At 39.1% G+C, this 23,020-nt stretch overlaps 1 protein-coding gene across 2 annotated transcripts in view; it reads right to left on the bottom strand.

Moving 5' to 3' along the window:
* The window catches only part of Tph2 (tryptophan hydroxylase 2), an 88,881-nt gene extending 66,073 nt beyond the window's left edge, over positions 1-22,808 (bottom strand). Inside the window, exons 1-5 of one of the 2 annotated variants that reach the window (XM_076853119.1) lie at positions 22,700-22,808; positions 19,864-20,030; positions 17,143-17,326; positions 16,934-17,034; positions 12,045-12,112 (exon numbers count right to left, since the gene is read on the bottom strand). In XM_076853119.1, coding sequence (XP_076709234.1) covers positions 12,045-12,112; positions 16,934-17,034; positions 17,143-17,326; positions 19,864-20,030; positions 22,700-22,808 — 629 coding nt within the window. The remainder of the gene's footprint in view (positions 1-12,044; positions 12,113-16,933; positions 17,035-17,142; positions 17,327-19,863; positions 20,031-22,699) is intronic. The other variant, XM_076853120.1, reaches the window with a different exon arrangement.
* Positions 22,809-23,020: the final 212 nt, after the last annotated feature.

Raw genomic sequence — 23,020 nt, 5'->3', positions numbered from 1 at the left:
CAGAAAGAATGAAATCCTATCATTTGCAGCAAACTCAATGAAACTGGAGGACATTATATGAAGTGAAATGAGCCAGATACACAGATAAGTACCACAGTACTTATATGGCGGTTACAGTCAACCTGAATAAAGAAGAGTAATTAACAAAGGTTGGGAAGTTGTATGTGTGAAGGAGGATGGATAAAAACATGGCAGGATTTGATCAGTACATGATGAATGCATGTGTGGAAATTGCACACTGAACCCCATTAATATGTAAAATTAATACATGTTAATCAAAAATAAAAATTATTTTTAAAATATATGTATATATGTATATTACTCCCCTAAATCTTCCCCCTCCTTAGAATATATACTTTCCAAAGGCAGGATTTTGTATTTGCTTTGTTCATATCCCTGCCATCTAGAGTGGGTCTGCCATATTTTGGTGTTCAATAAACATCTGTTGAATGAGTAAGTCAGTCAGCCTAAAACAAGCCATAAATTTAAATACTGAGAAAAATAACAGTTGTGAATCAGAAAGTCTGACAGATAGTATTTGTCCTACCTCTTTCTTGACTCAAGTATTTTAAGCTATGGGAAAAACACTCTAAATTTGTGATTTTTATAAACTTTCTGGTAGTTTTCAGTTATCCTTATGTACTATTTATCTGTAAGTATTTCTTTCTTCTAATTGTCTCAATTCAGGCTTCTTGATCCCTGTCTAAACATTGTCACCCATCACACTTGTAGCCAAAATTTCACCCAAGAAAGAAATAGCATATACAAACCCAAAAAGACATTAAAGTCCAAAGTTGACTAAATATAGGTTATTACCCTGGCTTGGGATCCTAATGAATGAACTTTCAAAGATATTTTCAAGACCACAGGACACTATGATTTAATGGTATTTTTCACAAAAGGAAACTCACAAAGCAGCCCAGCAACGTAAAAATCATAGGAGTGACACAAGAATCCAAAGGGTTCAAGTCGCCTGACATAACATGGCTTATAGGGGCTCATCTGAGAGTAGGCTGGGATGCCCGTGCTGCTAAACCGCAGCAGAGAATAAGTGTAAAGGCACACACACCTTTTCAGCTACTCCCCTAGGCCACTCAGGTAAAGAGCATTTGTGATCACATACTTTATTTGCTTTTGCAAATGAGTTTTGTGCACATGAATTTTCGTAAATGAGTCTATGGGCCCTAAGGAACTTTCAGATGGTAGCAAACAAAAACATTAGTTTGTTTTGTTCACATTGTTAATATTGGTGATGCCTTTACAAGAGACATAATGAAAATAAACTACTGCACCTCTGGAGCCTCAGGGAGAGTGAAGATTTAACTCCTGGAAATTATTTGTTTTTATTTGTCCCATACACCACAGGATAGGGCTTCCTACCATTTCCTCACCTTATAGAAAGCCCTCTTCACATTACAGAGGAGCGGATTTCATCTGCAAAAACTATCACGATATTAAAATATCAACAGCAGCGATTAACATCCATCAGTATGTACATGCTCAACCGTACACAAAGAGGCTGAACTCAACCCAACACAGGCCAGGCATTGTGTATTCCCAGTGACTGGGGAGGCTGAGGCAGGAGGATCACAAGTTCAAGGCTCACTCTTTGCAAGTTAGTGAGGCCCTGAGCAACTCAAAATAAAAAATGAAAAGAGCTGGGGATGTGGCTTAGTGATTAAGTAACCCAGGGCCAATTTGTAATCAACCATTTCAGGTCACTAGAAGCAGAGACCCAAAGCTAGGGTACTAAGAGCTCCAAATTCAGTCTGATACATCTTGCATCAGGACCAACAATGACCGAAAGTTGCTAACTCCTGGTCCCAGCCTTTTTCAGGGGCACAATTAACCCTACAGTTCATGGTTTATGAAAGTTAATAAAAACACTCATTCATTCACCTATCCATTTAACTGAAAAATAACAATAAAATAATAGCTCATTACATGGATTATGCTCTTTTTATGGGCTGAATAAATGACTGTGAGTATCCCCATTTTATGATTTGAGGAAACTGAAGCTAATGAACACAGTAATCTGTTCAAGTCAAACAGCCAATGAGTGGCATAGCAGATCTAAACAGCCAAGTTTTAAAGATCTCATTCTTAGGCTGGGGGTGTGGCTCAGTGGTAGAGCACTTGCCTAGCACATGTGAGGCACTGGGTTTGATCCTTAGCAACACATAAAAATAAATAAAAATTAAGGCACCATAACATTATTAAAAAAAAAAAAAGATCTCATTCTTAACCAATGCACCTCAATGCAAGGTATTGCATTACCAATGTACTCCCAATAATGGGGTTTGGCCTCTGTTTCCTCATTTGACACTGAATGAGACAAGACTACCACCCTACACTGTGAGAATGGATTAAGATGATGTCTGCAAAGCACCTGACTCTGTGCCTGGTACCCAACAGATACTCAATGCAGTTGATTCCCTGCCTCCAGGTGTACAAAAATGAGTAAAATTTCATCATTCCCTGCAGGGTTGGGAATAGCTCTGGATATGACAAAACTGCACTACTCCATATAAATCCATTAGCCTCTCAGACAGGACTTGTAGAAGTAATTTGAATCCTTCGTGTTCATGGAAATCATTGTAAAGTAAAAATACCCACACCTCTTTCCCTGTGAAACACGTTAGATTTTGGTGCCATGGTTGTCCTTGTCAGTGAGTGACATGGGGTCATACTGTGTTAATGTATTCCACAGCTGTGGGAGCCAGGCTATAATCAGAAAACATCCTACTGAGGCATTCATGCACACCTAACAACCCACCAAGCCCAAAATATGAAAAGGAGAAACCTTTTCCAAATCAATTTTCCCTTTTGTGTCTCTTTACAACTCTCAGGCTCCCTTTCTTTTAGCCATTGAGCTAAACTTCAGGTGGAGAGAAGCATTTGGCATGAAAATGATTCTCCCATAAAGCCTGGAGTCTTTTAAATACTTACAAGAACTGTGCATTTCAAATATGCTGAGGATTCTGTAAAGAGTAAAATAACTTTTTAAAAGACTAAGTCATTTAAGTTTATTGCTCTTCTTTTCAACTTGTGTGTGATACCACCGATGTCAAATGAAAGCTGCTACACAGATTTTTTAAAAAGAAAAGAAAAGAAAAGGTGTGGCCTCTTGGGCAGAGAAAACTATTGAGATTCTACAGGAGAGGCACTTTTCAAACCCCTAATGTGACCTTCCTCAGAAACGATTCTAGTCATCTGGGAAATGACCCTAGAACTACAAATATTTGGTTTTGTTCTACTTTTCAATTTACCGCTCCATTTCAGAGAAATTAAAGCATCAACAACTAGTGTTTATGCAGGAGGCACGAAGGACCCAAACAACAACATATATCTCAGATTCATTCAAAACCTGGGAAAGCAAATCAATGGAGGATAATGGGATGGGACAAAATTAGCTCAGTCAGGGAGAAAACATTTTTGTCCTTCTAAGGTACCTCTTCTCAAATAGGCAGAGAAGGGGAAAAAAATTAAAGCTTTCTCCCACATCTCAGGATTCATCAAGGTGACCACGTGCCAATGAAACCGAGGAGGAGCACATCACAAAGAATGAAACTTGAAACCCCCAGCTAAATTTCTCTCCGTTGAGAAAGCACAGTCTTCCCTTCTATTCTTCCTCCCCATCTTCTATTTGTTATGTTTCCAATTAAGATTTGCCTATCTAAAAAGAGGTAATGTGGCACTCTTAACTCCTGTTAGTAATGTATTTCTTTAAGCTACATTCTGAACCCAAGCGGGATCCATAAATCATGCTTCTTCTCGCATGAAATGAGACACGCTAAGGTCAACTGAAATTTCTGAAAAGGTGGGGAGGTGGAGCCACCCCAGTTATTTTCCTACAAGTTGCAATAATTGCAAATGTCTCTTAGGAAAGACTCAGAATCAGAAATCCTCCAGCACAAACACAAAGCTAAACTGTCACAGCCACCTGTGAATAGGAGAAATCCCAATAAGCACAGTACTGAGACTGGGAGGGAAAAGGAGGGCCTGCAAAACAATTCTCTTCAAAGTCCAGTACCTTTCTTTGTCTCTAAGCATGTTTTCTTTGCATGCTCTTGGCTGACCCTGGAAGAGTCACTTCATGAAAGAAGAAATTGCAAAGACCTGAGAAGTGAGATGCTGGCTTGGTAACCAATATGCTCATTCAAAGGCAATCCATTTTATATTTACGTATCCATTCAAACATCAATTCCTGAATCTCAGTCCCAGAGGGTTTCCTTTTGACATTATATAGTATTTGGCCTAGTAAATGAGGAAAGGAAAGTGGGGGGGAAAAGGTTCCTCTCAGCTTTGATGAAGAGAGGAGGTTTTAATCAACACCACTCCACGTTGAAAAAGAAAACTCTCCCTCTGTCTGATAGAGCCGGTGTAGAATATTCACGAGCTCACCCAGATTGAATGTGCCTGCTGGGCGGTGATTGCACTTTCAAATATGCTAGTCTCCATTTGGGGCTGTTTTGTTTTAGGGTCTCTGTTCTGCTGAGTACTTGAGCTCTGAGCAAATGAATCACAAAGGGTACAATTTTATAAATCAGAAAATCAAAAACTAAAGAGGCTAGCAACTAGTGAAAAACAGAGTGACTGAATCCTTGGCAATTGTTTTTCAAACCTAGGCCCAGCTGTGTTTTATTTCCATTCATTCTCTACCCCTTGAGGGTCTGGCTTTGGGTGGGAGGAGAAGAGTCCAGGTCCTAGGAGCACAGAGGAAATTCACCACACAGAACTGGGAAGTGGTTCTGCTGGGTCAGAGCCAGGCAGATGTCCCAAACCACCTGCGAAAGACCACATAGCCAAAGGCTGGTTGGAGTGCTGATTCCAAAAAGCCTTAAAAGTTTTAAACACTGACAAGAATGGTGCATTTCGGATATGCTGAGAATTCTGCAAGGAGAAGAAAAACTTTTAAAAATGCCAAGTCACTTGGTTCTGTCGTGGCTATTTTCAACTTGTGTTTGAAACCACCTATGTAAAGTGGAAATTGTTTCAGACACTTCAAAACAAAATTAAAGAAAGAAAAAAAAAAAGGTGTGGCCTCTTGGGCAAAGACATTTAGGTTCTACAAGAGCAGCATTCTTAAAACTCCCAAAGGCAAGTGACACTATTCAGAAACTATTCGGCCTCTGGAAAAAGACCCTAGTACTGCAAATACTCTAATCTTCAATTTACTGCTCCATTTCAGAGGAATTAAACGATCAGCAATGGGTGTTTACGCAGGTGACACAATCAGCTATGTCATCTTCAGCATGTTTCCTAATGTCTCTGACCCTGATGTTCCCTCATCTTCAAAATGAGTATTATAATAGCATCTATCTCAAAAGCTCTTTGGGAGGTTAAATGATAGAACCTAAGTGATATGGTTAATATAGCACTCAGAACACGGCAGGAAAAGGAAACTGAAACTCCTGAAAATGAGAGCTGAGAGGTCAGCCTATGATGAACATTTCTATCATCATTAGCAATTCAGGGTGAGTCTAGCATAGCCCAGTTCCAAGTTGTACTTTCACCCCTAGTCTGGCTGAAACTCAGTGACCTTTAAGAGGGTCAGTTTTTCAGAATGAAGAAGCAAGCTACAAGCATGACTTATGAGAAACTAAAGAATGTCCCCTTGAATACACACATGCTTTTTGAAATGCTCTTATAACCCATCACACCATGGGGCCTAAACTCCTTAATTCAATTACTCTTTAAGGTCCTTTACTCATTTTCAATGAGATAAACAATTGATTATACGGAATCAGAGAACCATTAGCTACTTAACACATGATAAAAATCATCATCATGGGTATCTTAGAGTCAACACTTCCTATGCCAGCCAACATTCTGAGCTCTGTAATATTGTTAATCCTCCCAACCATGCAAGATAAAAATTGTGACCATTTTAAGAAGAGACTTAGACAGACTACGTCATTGCTCATGTCCACAGAGCTTGTAAATGATGGGTGGGAATGCTAAACCCAGTTCTGTCTAGCTGCAAAGCCTATACCTTTGGCTACAAGTTCTGCTATACTATTCTACCTCTGCTCTCATGGGTACTGGTTCTACAGATAAAGCATCAGCACCACGATGGTAAAACAGTTACAGAGAGTCTTGAGGAAATGAAATGCAACACAAATTAAATGTGCATGGCATCCAACCTCCAAGATGGTCTCCAAAGAATCTTGCCATTTGGTGTTCATGTCCATGTGTAGTCAGTCCCCACTCCCCACCCATTGTATCAAGGTTGATCTGGGTAACCATAAGTATTACAGCAAGAATGTGGTATGTCACTTTCAAAGATAGGTTATAAAAGGCTCTGTAGATTCGGCCTTGCTCACTGTCTCTTGGATCACTTTATTTGGTAAAAGCCAGTTGAAATATATTGAGATGCTTAGGCCACCCAGTGGAGAGGTCTTGCTTTGAGAACCTGAGGCCCCCCTGCCAACCACTCTGTGAGTATCCACATTGAAAGCAGATCCTCTGTCCAGTCTTCAGATAACTGCTTCCCTAGCCAACACTTTGTCTTATGAGAGACCCTGATTCAGAACCACCCAATTAAACTGCTCCAAAATTCCTGACACTCAGAAACTATGTGAGATAAAAAATGTTGTTTTAAGCTACCAAATGGTGGGGGGGGGGGGGAAGAAAGAAAGTTTCAGTTGAGAGGAGTGAAGAAAGGTGGCAACCAAAGGGTAATATAACAGGTTTGAAGCATGCAGGTAGACAAAAAGGAAGTATGAGAAAATAATATTAGTAATTAACACTTCCTAAATAGTATTCTAAGTGCTGAGTCTATATTGGCTAATTTCTGCTGATACTATATTAATTAGCTCATTTAATCCTCATGACAATCTTATAATGTAGTAATAGAGTTATCCCCATTTTACAGATAGGGCAACCAAGGTACAAAATTCTTAAATAATTTGCCCAGTCATTAAACTGGTAAACAGTAAGCCTGGGATTCACCCCAGGCAGTGCAGCTCATTCCACACACAGTTTCTTAGATCTAAAGAGAAATGAGGGAAAGCAACCAAAGCCCCAAATTGGTCAGGGGTAGAGTAAACCCCATGTCTTTCATCTGGATTCTTTGATTGAGTAATTGATTGATTGATTGATTGATTTTGATAAAGATAACTAAGTGCATTGTATAGCAATGACCCATTTATTTCATGTAATCCTAAAAATACTCCCAGGGAAGAAACAGATGATATATTTTAATCTTCATTTTACAGAGGAGAAAACTGAAGCTGAAAAATGTTAAGAAATTATTTGGATCTTTGAATTTGAAATCAAATGAATTTTCTTGGCAAATTAGGGAATTTTTCAACCCTAATTTAGGTCACAACTTCTGGCATGTTGAAATTTTCTTGTTTACATTACCTGTTGACATTTGTATTTACCCATTTATATTTCAGATTCCTGAGATGGGAAAATAAAGAAAGAGGAAGCAGTTCCTCTGAGAGGAACATGAGGTTCATGTGCCACCTTAATTTCAACCAGGAGGAAATACATTCATAACAAAACATAATCACAATAATATTCAAAATCAATTTAAGCAAACAAGAGTGGCATAATTAAAGTCAGAGCTCGAGGCCTCTTTCCAAGAGAATAAAATAGATTGAAATAACCACCCCCACAAAAATATAATTAAATTAAATATGCATGCATGTTGTTGAAGAATAATCATTACACTAGCCCCCAAAGAAAAATTTATTTCTAGTCAATTAAAAAATTTGTTACTGATTTTTCCCCCTAATAATTTAGCAATTTTGAAAGGCACAAAAACGCATCTGAGGTTAAAATATGAAGGTGCAAATGACAGAAAACTGGATAGTTTGAGATAAACCCAACAGCTACCACATCACAATCATAATTTTCTCCTCCACCACATGCTATCCGCCCCCTACGCTCTTCCATTTCCTCCGAAATGCAAGTCTATATGCACTTCACATTATCTAATCATGGGGTGCTTTTTTTTCCCCCTATTACATTAGGATTTCTTTTATTTGAGTTCAGGAGGAAGGGGTGCGTCCCACAAGTTAGACATTCTCTCAGGGCTGATTTTACAAACAGTGTCCTGGGATCCAGAATGTTCATTCTCGGGTCTTCTATGAGAAATAATATTTGCACTAATAAATGTTTCCTCTTCTACTGTTGTTGAAGCAATTAGGCCTTCCCGACACTCCTGCCATGAGCTCAGGCTGATCTGCAGGCGGCTGCTGGCTCCTGGCTAATCAATCACGTTTCTCAGCGGCGTTGTCAATCAGAACCTCGCCTGAGTGGCCTCTATTGACAATCTCAGCATGCGGATGCCTTCCCACTCCCTCACCTCTTTCGGGTTCATGGTAATATAGACTTAGAGCCTGCTGTTTTTTCATCATAAAGTGGATTTTTTTCATTTTTCTCTGCTTGTGTTGGTTCTTTCCCCCTGTTTTATCCTTTCAAGACTATCATAGAAAATACAGTATTCAACATGAATCCCCCAGAGTTCTTCCCAATGTGACTTCAATATATATTATCCTGTATTTCATTTATCTTCCTTCTCCTTACCTTTAGACACCTCAGACTACATCCTGCCAATCCCTATACAACCTAGAAACATCCGTACTCCATCTTTTCCTGTTTCTGACCTAATATTTATGACTTCTCCTCAGTGTCCCGAAAGCCTTAACTAATTGTCAACTGGGAATGGCATTGTTTTCCCTGGGTCAAAATGGTCCCTAATTATGTTTATTTTTCACTGAATATTGACAAATTATAATTGTTGTATTAATGGGGTAAGAAGCGATGCTATGATAAATGCATCCAATGCAGAATGACTGACTCAAGCTAACATACCCATTGCCTCAAATACTCATCATTTATTCCTTTTAACTGAAACTTTATATCCCTTGACCAACATGTCCCCATTCTCCCAGCCCCAGAATAGTCCTAATTTTATCATCAAACTATATAGGCAGCAACTTCACAAGCTCAATTTTTCAACAGTACCCCAAATCTCAAATAATCAGCTCCTTGAACCAATTTTAGAAAATCTGGCCACAGTACACTTAAATGAACTTATTTTAAGTAGTTATGATATTGACATCTTTCTATTTTGTACACTCCGAAAGTGATCAACACTAGGAAAATGCCTATTTTAATGAGAAATTGGATCTTTCTTTTTCTGTAAACTAAAAGGAAAGCTTACTTGTCGCATGGCAAACTGGAGACAAAAGCCAAGGCTCATTTGGAATGTGTTAGTTCATCCCCCTCCCCCCACCACACCAGAGCAAATGCAGGAGGCCAGAAATGAGCTGGCAAGAATGCACACACCTGACTAACCTCATCCACCCTCACACTCCAAGAAACCTCAGCCACGACAGCATAAGGGGTATTCAGGAAGGATCCTTTGCTCTCTACTTCCCACAAATCCTGGATTCACGTTTTCTTGATTTTCCTACTCCTGATAGGCACCTTCCTCATTCCATCCACTCTCAAGAAGCACCCAAGGCAACTTGTTATTGGTACTTTGACAGCTTTTTTCACACAAACAAATATGGGAATGTGATCGCTTTTTATGAAATCTTTCCATGAAGAGAGATACTGGTCAGCATGAAAAGCATCAGTGTACCCAACAGTCTACTGATGGAAAACCAAAGAATTTCCTGCAAGGAATACCTCTGGAGATATTTGAGCTATATTTGTTAAAAAGTTATATTTGTTTAAAAGGCAGCACAAACCATGGTATTAACACAGCTGAAGTAGAGTAGGTCAACTACAAACAGGAGGCAGCCCGTGGAAAAGGTGGCAGGGAGACAATAATGATAATTAACAATTATCATCATGGATAACATGCCAGACCTGGCACTAAGCACAGAACATGCATCTCTTTGTAAATCCTTACTACAGTCCCATGAGATGGATCCTGCTGCTAGGCTGAGCCACCAGCTGGGAAGCAGTGGAGCCAGCACTTGAATCCAGACTGTCCACTCCAGTGCCCCAGTTTCTAAGCACTTTGCTATTCCGCTCAGTTGGTCTGGGCTCAGCCCTGTCCAAGGAGCAGGTTATAATGTCCCTAGATTCCAAGCGCTCCTAGGCAAACACCCTTTGTTTTGATTCTATATCTCCCAAATAGCCTTCAGATATAATTTGGACTATCAGGATAACAGGGAGAGTTTTGTGAGTTATTTGAGAGTTATTTCTGTTTCTGGAAAATTATCACTGTAAAATGATGAGCTGGCAGTTTCCTACCTGCCTCAGTCTCCTATTCAGTTACAAAAGCCACATGCCTTAGGCCTGAGCACTCCCCAGCCGTCTAAGGTGGGCCCATATTCCAGGAGCCCCAGTTCCACCCAGTCCTCCTTAATTCAGTATAAAACCTCCACCTGTTCCAACATCCTGTTTCCACTTTCTTCCCCCTAGACACCACAGTTCAGTTTCACTCTTAAGCTATGGGAAGGTGGCAAATGCTCGTTAACACTTTGATGACTTAACCTTCCATCATTTCACCCATATGCTCTTTTCCTTCTCTCCATATAAATACATTTTCTTTAAAAGCAAATGACTCCCTATGAGCAGTACTTCTTGAAACTGGTTGACCATGGTTTGTGCTGCCTTTATATACCACTACTACATCAGCTTGCCTTTGTCCACTTTCTGGCCCTCCAAAGAAGAAAAAAAGTAACACTTGAGCTAGACCTTTAGTCATCATGCCAACAAAATTCTATGTCAAACTCTGCCCAATACTTAGCTTTTTCCATGTCCTGGACAGATCATGCCCCAAAGAACTGCCTTGCCCACAACCATCTAAGGATCCCTCAACATGGGCATGACTTGACCCCACAGGAAGGCCCAAGAACCAAAGGGAGCCAATCTTAAGGTCAACAACAACTTATCAGGGCCTGATGTGAAAAGTGAGCTCAGCCCCTCAGTGTCCTCCCTTGGCAATTTGGCTGGGAAACTCTGGAAGCAGGGACAAAAAAGAAGTACTGAAGGCAAAAGGGACAAGAAATTGGGTTTGGGGCAAGCCATGCACATACTGACATGGCAAGGGGTGGAAAATCACAGTAGAGAGGGGAACAGACTGCTTGGAAAAGAGTAGATGTGGAAAAGTATGTGCAAGTAATTCTGGTTCTCATTAACAGAATTTTTATAAGAAAGGATGAAGGATGCCTGGGGCTTGGGAGGAGGAGGGAAGAATATGCAAGCATCAAGGAAAGTTAAGGATGAGCAAATGATTGGCCCAACAGATACTGCAAAATTCTCTCACTTGTCTTTAAGCATTTGTGTATCATAGTTCTTTAAGTTTAAAAAAAAGCAATCCTGATGCCCTCAGTAACATACATAATATCCTAAATTCTCACCAAAGACAAAATTTTCCCTTCAGGACAGTTAAACTTCTCATCTAGTCTTAACTAGAGTAAAAATGTATCTTTCCTTTACCAGGAATGGTTTTATATTTTATTCCCAAATTTATTTCATACTCATGAACTTATCCTGTCACTGCTACTTACCTTCATCCATTATACACAATTGTCACCCAAAAAGGTGAGGTTCTCCACTTTTATCCCAGCCCTGATCTGGAATTATGAAACTCTTCCACAACGCCCACCCCACCTCTGCCACCACCACCAGTTTCCAGAAATAGAGTTTTCAGAAAATATTTCAATTATGGCTGCTTAAATGACCCCTTCCTCTGTTCTTGCTGAATCCTCTATTTTGGAAAAGATGGACATTGAAGGGGGTTATTGAATAGTCAAGTCAAAACTAAAACTAAAGCAGAGATTCCAAGCCTTGCAGAGTGCACAGAAATGGTTGCCTGCCTTAATGGAGCTGCGAACACAATGGTGTAAATGTAGAACTCGGCATGTGGCCCGCAGGTCTCATTATTTTACAATTATACACAGATGTCAAACATCAGTGTTGGCATTTAAAGCCTATGGAGTTGGTGATGTTTAAAATGGTTCGAGTCTGCCTTCTGCAAAGTTAAAGTGAAGAGAAGACAGGTCTGTTTAACACAGCATGTGTTTTTTCCTAACCAGCCAGTGACAAGAAAGAGTTATACAGGTACTTACTATTTATAACTCATGGCCACATCCACGAAATACTTCCTTCTCTGTCGATAGACATTGTCCTTAAATCCCTTAAACAGAAAAGAGATTAAGTTATTTAACAAAGTGCTGAAAAATTAGCTGCAGAAGAGCTAAAAGAAAATTACTGTGGTGTTTATTGAATGTTCAATTCAAATGTAAATCTTATCCTCAGATGACCGACTTGATGACACAGGCTAAGGCAAATTGTGCTTACAGTAAAACCTCTTTCGATTTGGGCAATTTCGACTTAGGCTCTACCAATTTGGGATATGTGGGAATTCAGTCTACAGTTTACCTTTCCCTTAGATAAACAGAATGGCTTACTTAAGCAAATTGATATTTTGAACAATATCTTTTAGTTTTCAAGTATCATTTACATGTAATTGATCTTAATCACAAGTTAATCTTATCCTATTCATTAAAACCAGTCTCTTTAACATTGTTATTCAAGTGAATTAACCTAATTTTAATGATTTGTGTAAATAACTAATAAATGTAACATTTATTAAAAACACTGTCTTCCAGAATAATCATCAGATCCCCAAATTAGTATAAATTAAAGAAGTTTTACTGTCTTTTAAGACTGCAGCCACACAATGCAAAATTGATAAGGGATTAATGCACAGGGAAGCAGGTTAGCTCCACTCCACTCTGAGTTACTGTAATTCTTATATGTCTAGCCAACTTCAAGGTTTTTATCTAACATCATCCACTCGGGAAATTAAATACTGTGTCTGTCATTTTTCAGTCAAGTGGAATCCTTCTGAGAGGATTTCCTGGTGTACTCAACAATTTCTCCTCTTGCCACCATATGTCCCATTTTCCTTTCCTTCCCATACTTTCAGAAAATCAATTTTTTCCAGGGTGGTTTCTTCAAACTGCTGGGAGCCCAGGAGGAATTCTAACTTCTTACCTCTACAACCCAAGCAGCCCCCTAGGATTTTGACCAGGAAGCAGTGGTCTCCGGTGACAGAAGCCAAGCAAGAAGACAAGCCTTGGGGACCATGGGGTTGACAGTAAAGAAAAAGGATGAGGCTCACAAAGGCCTAGACCACCTCTGTGGCAATACAGATGTTCCTACAAGGTGGGCTGTTCAAGAAGGACCTCCAAACACACTAGGAAATGGTCCTATTCTCTTGTCAATTGAAAGAGAATGGGCCTCAAGGCCAAGAATCTTCACAGGACTGTATGCTGGGCAGTAATGAAAAATGCCCTTTCTTTCAAGAAGAACAAGAGCATTATTAAAGAGGGGAGAGGAAAATAAATGCCCTGAGATTACCCCAATAACTACAGAAATGTGATATCCTCTACCCAGAAGCTAGAACTTTCTTTCTTGTGCTATGAACTAGGAGTTTGTTTTTGTTTTTGTTTGTGGTGCTGGGGATGGAACCCAAGGCCTTATGCATGCTAAACAAGCACTCTACCAACTGAGCTATGTCCCCAGCTCTGAACTGAGAATTTTTAAGTGGGGTCCATAGGCAGGCTTATGAAGCCCTAAAATGTCTACATACAGACAAAATTTTTGTGACCATTATTACCACATTTACAAATGGGTTTGTGACCTAAGAAAAGGGGGCCTCCTGTTGTAGAAGGTAGAACCAGGCATGCTAGAAAGTCCACTTCAATACCCACTAGTAAAACGGGACTACCTGGGGTAGGAAAACAAGAAATCCAAGCACTTTATCCTTCAAAAGAAAGTAGGCCACGACAAAAAGGAGCGTCCTGTGAACAGTGAAGCATCTGTTCCCTGGTTCCTGCCAGACTGGACACCATGGTAACAGCATCATAATCTGCTGGGCTTCCAGAAGAATCTCAACTGTCTCTCCTCAGCAAACACCTGCACCTTTTCCAGGGACGCAAGAGAGAGATGTACTCATCATGCCTCATTAGCCTGGAGTGGCAGTGATTACGCACATGTTGTGGGCGAGCCAGAGCTTCCTGGATTGAACCATGACTGGCAAAGTAATCAGCACTAGCGATTACAGAGACATAGCATTCCTTGCCCATCCATTCTGAATTACAGCAGGGACAGTGCTACCAGATAAAATACAAGATGTCCAGGTAAATTTCAATTTTAGATAAACAACAAATTTTTCCAATTGAACTGGGCATCATATGTTTATTTGCAAAATCTGGCAATCCTAGCACCCAGCAAATACCTGCTACACAACTTCCCCCACCCCACCTTCAATTTAAATCGAAGGGAGCTCAAGATCCATCCTGAACCCTAAAGCAACCAGCTCAATTTACCAGCTGACACTCAAGTAGCCATCCCAAATAGCTCAACCCTGGTGAGATATTAGAATCACCTGGAAAGCTTTAACTAGTACTCCAAACCTGGCCATATTCCCAGAGGTACTAACTTAAGCTTTCTAGGATGAGGCCCTGGCATCAGTATTTTTAAAAATGTTAGCTCTTACACTCAGAGCTCATCAGAACCTTCTCAGATCCACTTACATGCAGATGCCCAGGTCTTTCCTGAGAGTTCCCATTTGGTGGGCTTCAGGTAATCCTCAAGATATTAGGAGCATTTTAGAAATGGACCTTGAACCACACTTTAAAAGACCTTCCCAGTCTAGATCCTGACTAGTCAGTATGGTCCCCATCTCCCCGTCACAGTAGGGCTTGACTAGGAGCTCACTAGAAATGCCCAATCACCATCTGCATTTTTAAAGTTCTCCTGATGATTCTTCCATGAAAGCTTAAGAGCCACTGATCTAGATATTTAACCATTTCTAGGGAACTCCACCCAGCAGCATGATATATTCCAAGCCCTTTCTGAACTACCTCTGTGCAAGGATCCCTGTATCTATCTCAGAACTAAGATTATTCTCAAGACACAAAAGTACCTAGACAACTTTTTGTTGTCTTCATCAAATAATAGCTTAAAAACACACCAACTTACCAATATCAAATTTTGCATAATGAACATTTGGTGTGCTTATAAAAGAAATGCATGTGGTTAAAAAAATGACAGGAGAGGTAGGGGATTGCTAAGTACTTGCAATTATTTCAAGTGGTTGCACAGAAAATAAGAGAAGGTATCATAAAGTGAGTGTAATTAGAAGTAATGGAATAAAATTAAGCACAGGAAAATTTACTGTTAGTATTGGAATAATTTTTTTTTTCTCAGCAAGGTCAGTACTTCCTGTGGTTCTTCCAGTAAAATGTCTAAACCCCTTTCTCCAGGTTGAGTAATTTTCAAACTAGACTAAAGGGAGCATTTGGAAATAGGTTATCGAAAAATCCTTTACTGTCCAGGCATTGATCTGGATGATTTAATACAGCATTTCTGTTACTGGAATTAAGCATTTACTCTTGCCAAAATGCCTTCCAGTTGTTTTATTAACTAGGATTTTCAAACACCCCTTTGAGGTCAATAAGAATTTTATTTCCACTTTTACATAAAGAACTTGAGGCACAGAGGTAGAGGGACTAGGCCAAGGTCATTCTGCAAGATAACAGCTGGTGTCTGTGAAGCCCTGGTCCTGATAATCTCTTAAATCAGGCTTCTGAGTTAACTCTGACTCCTCGGGGGCTGGGAGAAGGGGAAGATAACAAATGGATGATTATTAAAGGCACTCGTGAATTGTTTTCCAATGTTCAGGAGACTTACATGGGAATTCTTGTAAATAGTCTGACATTTTAGGGTGTGCTGGTAAATATAACACACTGTGTCCTTGCATGAATTTAGCTTTTTAAAAACAATGTAATTGAGTTAGGTTCCTTTGATGGTTTGTTCAAGTGGTATATTTGAATTGGTCTGAATTGGTGTATTATGCTAAATGACTGGCTAGCCTGAAAAATTCCCTAAGGGTGAAGTTTTCACAGTTTCCTTTAAAACAGCAGTTCTCAAACTTAAGTGTGGACTGGTTAAAACAAGTTCTCAGATGCTGCTGCTGCTTCTTCTGCTGGTACTATACCCATATTTAGACACTGCATAGTGTGTGGTCATGCTATCAGATTCCCAGATGTTATCCATTTCAATAGCATGAATATCTGTAAACTATTGCTCTCAAAACACAAAGGCTTCCTATAAGCAAGAATGATCTGCTTGGATCTCACCCTTTTATCTGCCCATTTTTAGACAAGGGAGACTAGAGAAGGAAAAAGTGCTTAAAATGAATAGGCGCATTGCTTACGTCTCTCAGAATATTAACTGTACTTCACTCTGACCATAAAGAAGTTCCAGGTCTCTCGTGTTAAATAAAAACTGATGTAAAGAGGGGAGGGTGAAGAATAATGGGAAATTCTTACCCCAGCATCATATTTCTTTAAAAATGGTCATTTTTATTGAAGTAGTGGAAAGAATGGTGGTAGATAGATTCAGGGTAGATGTGGGGAGAGATACATCCTCCATCACAGCCTTATTTTAAAACCCTCTGCCTTTCCATTGAGACTGAAGTCAACCACATTACTCTGCTCCTAACTACCTCCAGTCAAGGAAAATGGCAAGAAGAATTTTATTCTCTCACTGAGCCCCATCACACCTAGTCCTCCCTAGTTTCCCAAAGGTGTGATCAATTTCAGTTCATCGTTTTTCCAAGGGTCACCATCTGCAAGTATATTTCAGGCTGTCTAATTCCACAGAAATATTCTCCAGGGTATAGAATCTCCTCCTCCATGCAACCCTTTTAAAAAATAAATGCTATGTGAAAATGTCATCTTTCTAACCTGCTTACAACTAACACATGTGTATAGGGAAGCTTTATCCTTTGAAGGTCTGTTCTCAGTTTGGGGGAATGAATAATAAATTGCTCTGCAATAAAGAATTACAATGTGATGAAACATGGCACAGGCTCCTCCCCCTTCCCCAGCACCTGGGCAGATCTGGAAAAGCATGTGTGAAAGTTCTTTTACCAGACACTTACTGGGTGGTCAGCGTCAAGCTCGGTACCATACATAAGAACTCTCCGAGAGCATCTGTCTAACTCAGAGATCTTCCGGGGGAACCACAGTACATCCTCTAGCTCTGTTGAAAACACAGTACAGATTCAAAATTTAGCTCACAGATTGCCTTTTGCCCCTTGCAACATTTGTCAGATTGCAAAATCACCCAACAAGCAAAACCCTCCCTTGCCTTCTTCCTCTGTCCAAATGTTCTCTGGGGGATTCAGCGTTACAATGGTGGTTTGAAATTTCAGCAACTGTATGAGCTCATCAAATTCTGTTTTGCCACACTCGCAGCCCACGAAGATTTCAACCTCAGAACTTCTTCGCCGGGATCTCCTGGATTCAATGTGGACCATGTTGACATGTTTTTCCTGTTACATAAGAAATATCTCCAAGTCACAATTAGGTCACAGTAAAAGGAATGCTTTCCTTGTTTTATTCTGAAGAAACAAAGTATCAAATATTCACAACAAAGGAAAATACAATTTTCTTATTCTTTGACTAACATGTGAATATTTTTCAAACTATTATCTCTATTAGTAAGAGACCTGTATAGTTATGCCTCTGTGTAGTTTGTCCATCTCATTAAAAATGAAGAGAGCATTTAAGATATATAAAGGGCCATATAAAATATCTTATAATTATGAGCATCACTGTTTCCCAGAGTGGTTCACATCCCACTGGTGGTGCATGATTATTTGGGGAAAATTTTTGTCTATTACATTATCATCTAATCCCAAGATTTTTATCTTGTATTTTTATATGTTTCTGAAAAACAATTAAAACCCAAACTCCTGATTTTATAGTGATATAAAGCCTCCTTTTGAAATAAAGTTTTAAAATAACCTTTTAAATAAATCTTTTTTTTAAAAAAAAAGTAATACAAATGGCAGGCAGAAAGGGGAAGATTGTATGAAAATGCCTGAGGTGTGGGAAATACTAGCCAAAGCATAGCCAAATTGAAGGAAAAGAACAAAAAGCAGCAAAAAGAGGATCTGTCGGAGCAAAAGGAAAACAAATATTTACCACAGGAGGCAAAACAAAAGGTAAAATAAGCTGGGCCCAATGATGCACGCCTGTAATTCCAGATGCTTGGGAGGCCAAGGCAGGATGATCACAAGTTTAAAGTCAGCCTCAGCAACTTAGTGAGGCCCTTAGCAACTTAGTGAAACCCTGTCGCTAAATAAAATATTTTTAAAAGAGCTGGGGATGTGGCTCAGTGGCTAAGAACTCCTGGGTTCAATTCCTGGTATCACAAAAAAAAAGGATCATCATCATCATCACTCCCAAATGATATTACTAATAACTGTTTTCTTTTGGCAATCTCCAGGCCAGCTTTATTCAACTATCACTCTGAGATAGATGGATTTCCTTACAATAAGGTGAAAGGGAAAATAGTAATTTCATGCTTAAAAATCAGGTTTGAATTTCCCCAGTGATATACACTTCTTTTCCCTTTAATTAATTGAAGACTAGGTTCTCCTCTCCATCCCAACCCACTACCAATAAGCAATACATCCCCATCACTCCAGATGGTACACCCTGATTATCAGTACAATTCCTGGATGAGCTCAGAATTTTCCACATAGGAGCAGGATAAGTAGCTTTCAGTGCCAGAATTGGATCAGACAGAGTCTTCTCCTGTATAAAGAAACAAGTCTTGTGGGAAACTGTTCAAATGGTTTTTTATTATTTTAATATTTAGAAAATAATGCTCTGTTTTCTAAATTGCTTGATAATATAAATAAGATTAAGTTCAAGGTTCAAGAGATTTCACATCCATTATATCACTTTGGACTTTTAATGTCCTTTGGTTGAAGCAGATATTTTTAGCCTTAGGGAACTGAGGTCCAGATGGGTTAAGTGGCTTAGCTAAGACCCCATGACTAGCTGATGGCGGAGTGAAAACTCAGGCTGCTAACTCCTTCTCCAGGGATTTTTCCACTGTACCTAGCTGTCTAATTGAATTGGTTTTCCTTTGGGCACTGTATGGACACAGCCTGAGATGACATAATTATGTATAAAATGCTACCCCAGATTTCCATTACCACTGTTTATGATACCTGATCCTTTCTTCAGGTTAAAAGGGAACAAGGAAATGGTTGCCAAATCAGGCTGCTAATTCCTCGTCTATGATCATCGTAGAGGTATGATAATGCCTCATATCTGTACACTTTACAAAGCACTTTCACTCATATTATTTCATCCCAACAACCCAGTCATTTACCAATAAAGAAATTGAACTCAGGTAGCAGTTCATGATTAGCCAAACCAGGAGAACACAGGTCTGAATCCCCTGACTGCAGCTCCAACTATCTTTTCTCTGCACAGCAGCCCAAGGCATCAAGGGCAGCTAGGCTTCTTATCTCACAGCTCTAATCTACAGCCAGTGTCCCCAGAGGAAATGCATTTGTAAGGGAGCATGTTTACTAATGGTTGGAGAATCTATCCAGTGTACATTGGCAAGAAAGCAATAGCTCTTCTAGGTTTTCCTAGGTTTATCTCCACCCAGGCTCTTTCTTGGGGGCCCAAATCACAGATTTGGTGCAAATCAAACTTCACACTTATGTTTTTTAAAGATACCCCATTTGGTTCCTTTGGTGTTTGCATTTCCAAGTGTGAGGTTCACTTTTTTAACTTGTGGATTTTCTCACCTGGCAATAGTCTTTAAGTTTCTAATAGGCTAATTCTGAATTAATTTAATTAATAAATCACAGTTCATGTGAGTGTGCTTCTTTCACTGTTTGGGAGATCAGTTCCTCCTGTAGGGCCTCATGAAGTTTGGTTTCCTTTGAATCTCTCCCCACATTATCTGGAAATTGACTCAGTAATGTTTTGTAGCAAATGGCAGATTTGTCACCAGAGACACAGTCATTGTAAAAGTTATGTGATAATGTTTTATATTCACCTGAAAGAGCCTCAGTGCTTTCACCAATCCACCCACTTCGTTTTTCAAGGAGAAAATGACGGCTGTCTTGCCACTCTCGGCAGCAGTATTGCTTTTGCTGCTTCCCTTGTTGCCTTTCTTGTCATCATTCTTGCTAGAGTTAGCTTTATTCAGCTTCAAGAAAGTACAAACACACCCACACATACATACATACACACACACACACACACACACACACACACACACACAAATATGTTAGGATTCCAGAGTTTTCTATCATCATTTTCCCACCCCACTACTATTTTTATTAAATCCCAGCTAGATATCCCATTCATATGCCAGAAGCCCCACCAATCATTCAAATTCAAGGTGAAGTTGCCAGGGCACTCATAACTTTCATCTTTAAATATTGGTCTAATTTACTCAGGGATATTATTTTCCAGTACTCCAAGACAGCATGTAAAGTCTAGAGGTTAAAATAAAAGGGAGATCAGATATACTTCACTTTAATGGCAACAAAAATCTGATCATCATTAAGTATAAACTATCATGTATAAATAGTCCTTGCCTTTCTTTATCTAGGTTTATTTTACAGCACAAAATCTACTCTTTTAGCCTAGTGGAATTATTCTTATGGAAACTGTATTGGTTGCTAACCATAGCAAAAGTAAGAACAAGTATGTATTTTTGACAATGGTAAATTTTGCTTCAATTAAGTTTTTAAGACAAAATATCCATTTAATGCTGAATATGTCAGAACATGTACTGAAACTGATTGCTTTGTGCAATTAGATCCACATTGTCAATGTGAATTGTCATTGTAAATCTAAATACACATGGAAGAAGTTGAGCAAAGAGGCCATCTTTGTCAGAAGATGGTATATGAAAAGTGATTGTTACAATTCAGCCACGAAGAAAAAGGAAAAGAAGAAAAAGGAAGGAAGGAAGAAAACTAGCTAGCCATTAGGAGGAAACAGTAGAATCTGAGTAATAAAGTTCCATTAGCTAAAGACAAAAATGAAAAATACTGACAACTCAGATCACAATGTCATAAATGCAGAATAAAAAAGCTGGAAATTTTTCATTTAACAGACATTGAGAAACTGTGATGGTCTGTTTCATGTTCTTTATATGTGAATGCAGAGTTTGGTACACAGAGAACTATCTCCCTGGAAAATGATGATATAATACAACCACACCCATCCATTGTGTCCTGATGAAACTGAGAAGTGTATATTTAATATGGAACCAACAGAACAGTGATTTGCCATTGTCTTCCTCTGACTTCTCTACTGGATTTATTTTCATACGTTAGTATTGCCTCACTAGATTTATATGTAATTAAAATGCATATTGTATTATTTATAACCTGAGGGAGAAGAATTTTATATAGACATTGATATTTGACAGCATGTTTAAAAACTCAAATGTCTTAGTACTCTCAAAATCTGCCTCTTCCTCACAGTATAACACACAGTTCTCAGATATTTAAGTGCCTCTTTTAATATGAAAGGATCATACATTAACCGTTACTCTGAGTATTCTTTGTTTTCCTTCTAGAAGTTCATTATAACTTCAAAATTCCTCAATGTAATATCTCATCCAAATACTCAGATATTTAAATGTTAGAAAATCTATTTACATTTTTGGCCTCATTTTCACAAATTGATTTAAATAGTTCTACACAAGTTGCTGTGATTACTTTTCAGCATTTTTACACGTAATAAGATACCAGTATGATGCATCCCTCTGGCACATATTTGAAGCTACAATATTAAAACAGATTTTTCTATGACAAACTGAATTGGAATTGACTGGTGAACACTGATAGTACATGAGTGAAATGTCATTTAGTATTTTTAATGATTAGGAACCTGGATATATTTTTATTTCATTGCTGTGAAATAAAAACTACTATTTTTATTAAATCCCATGATTGTTACCTCAAATCAGGATCTAAAAACCTGCAAATACTGTTTTTTTTATTTTGTTAACATTTTAAATATAAAAATTCCTTTAAATTCTCAAACAAGTGGAATACTGCTTACACAACTGCATCAATTAAAAATGGAGTAATGAGGAGCTGGGGATATAGCTCAATCGATAGAGTACTTGCCTAGCATGCACAAGGCCTGGGTTAAATCCCCAGCACCACCAAAGAAAAAAAAAAGAAGTAATGAGCCAAGCATGGTGGTCCACAACTGTAATCCCAGCTATTCAGGAGGCTGAGGCAGAAGAATCGCAAGTTCAAGGTCAACTTGGGCAACTTAGTAAAACCCTGTCTCTAAAACAATATAAAGAGGGCTGGGGATGTAGCTCAGTGGTCAAACACCCAGGGTTCAATCCCCAGTACTAAAAAAAAGAAAAAAAAATTGTGAGGCATTCAAGAAAACTTTTGAACCAAGTTTGATCTTTTTCTTATTCCAAAATCTGCACCTCCCTACAAACAAGAATACAAAATATTAGTTCTGTGTTTAATGACTGGTTTTCATAGACTTGGAGTGGGTGTAGGAAACACTATAAGCTTCTGGAAACCATAGAAATCTATTTCATCTCCCTATTCCTCTCATAATAAATGGGCTTTCAAAATTCTACATACTTTTTTTGGTTATGGATATGGGACATTGGTTCATACAAACTCTCCTTCTTAATGTTTAGGGCACTTTCTACCTTGAGGAAAGAAAGTTTATTTAGCATGCAGAAGTACATCTGCTTTACTTTATGAAGAGAAGAGGCAGACAAAAGAGAAGCAGAGAATTAAGGTGTGTATATTTACTCTATACCAGGTGTCCATATGATGAGGATAAGACTAGAGTGTAGCCCTGGAAAACGCTCTTGAATGCCAGGTGTCCAGTACTCACTGTTAAGCTGCCAAGGAGCTGATGCTCTTCAGGTACCGCTGAATCCAAGGAAAACCCTCTTCTTGCCCAGTATTTACTGGAAAACATCATCATTGCCGGCTGCATGAATCCCGATGTAATTTTTTTTCTCAGCAGCAGGGGGAGCCTACAGGGGTAATAGAAGCTCTGGTGGAGATGCAGGGAGGAAGAGGACAAGCGTTTTTGCAGGATGCTCGGAGTGCTGTCCAGAACCCTGGTGCTGAAGAGCAATGAGAATCCTCCCCTCCCCAGACTCCTTTATATGAGTGACTGAGAACTGATGGAAAGCTGATTAGAAA

Source organism: Callospermophilus lateralis, chromosome 4 (genome assembly GCF_048772815.1).
Source record: "Callospermophilus lateralis isolate mCalLat2 chromosome 4, mCalLat2.hap1, whole genome shotgun sequence".
Taxonomy (NCBI): Eukaryota; Metazoa; Chordata; class Mammalia; order Rodentia; family Sciuridae; genus Callospermophilus; species Callospermophilus lateralis.
Note: the sequence above shows the minus strand (reverse complement) of the source record. Positions and strands in the feature narration are given on the sequence as shown.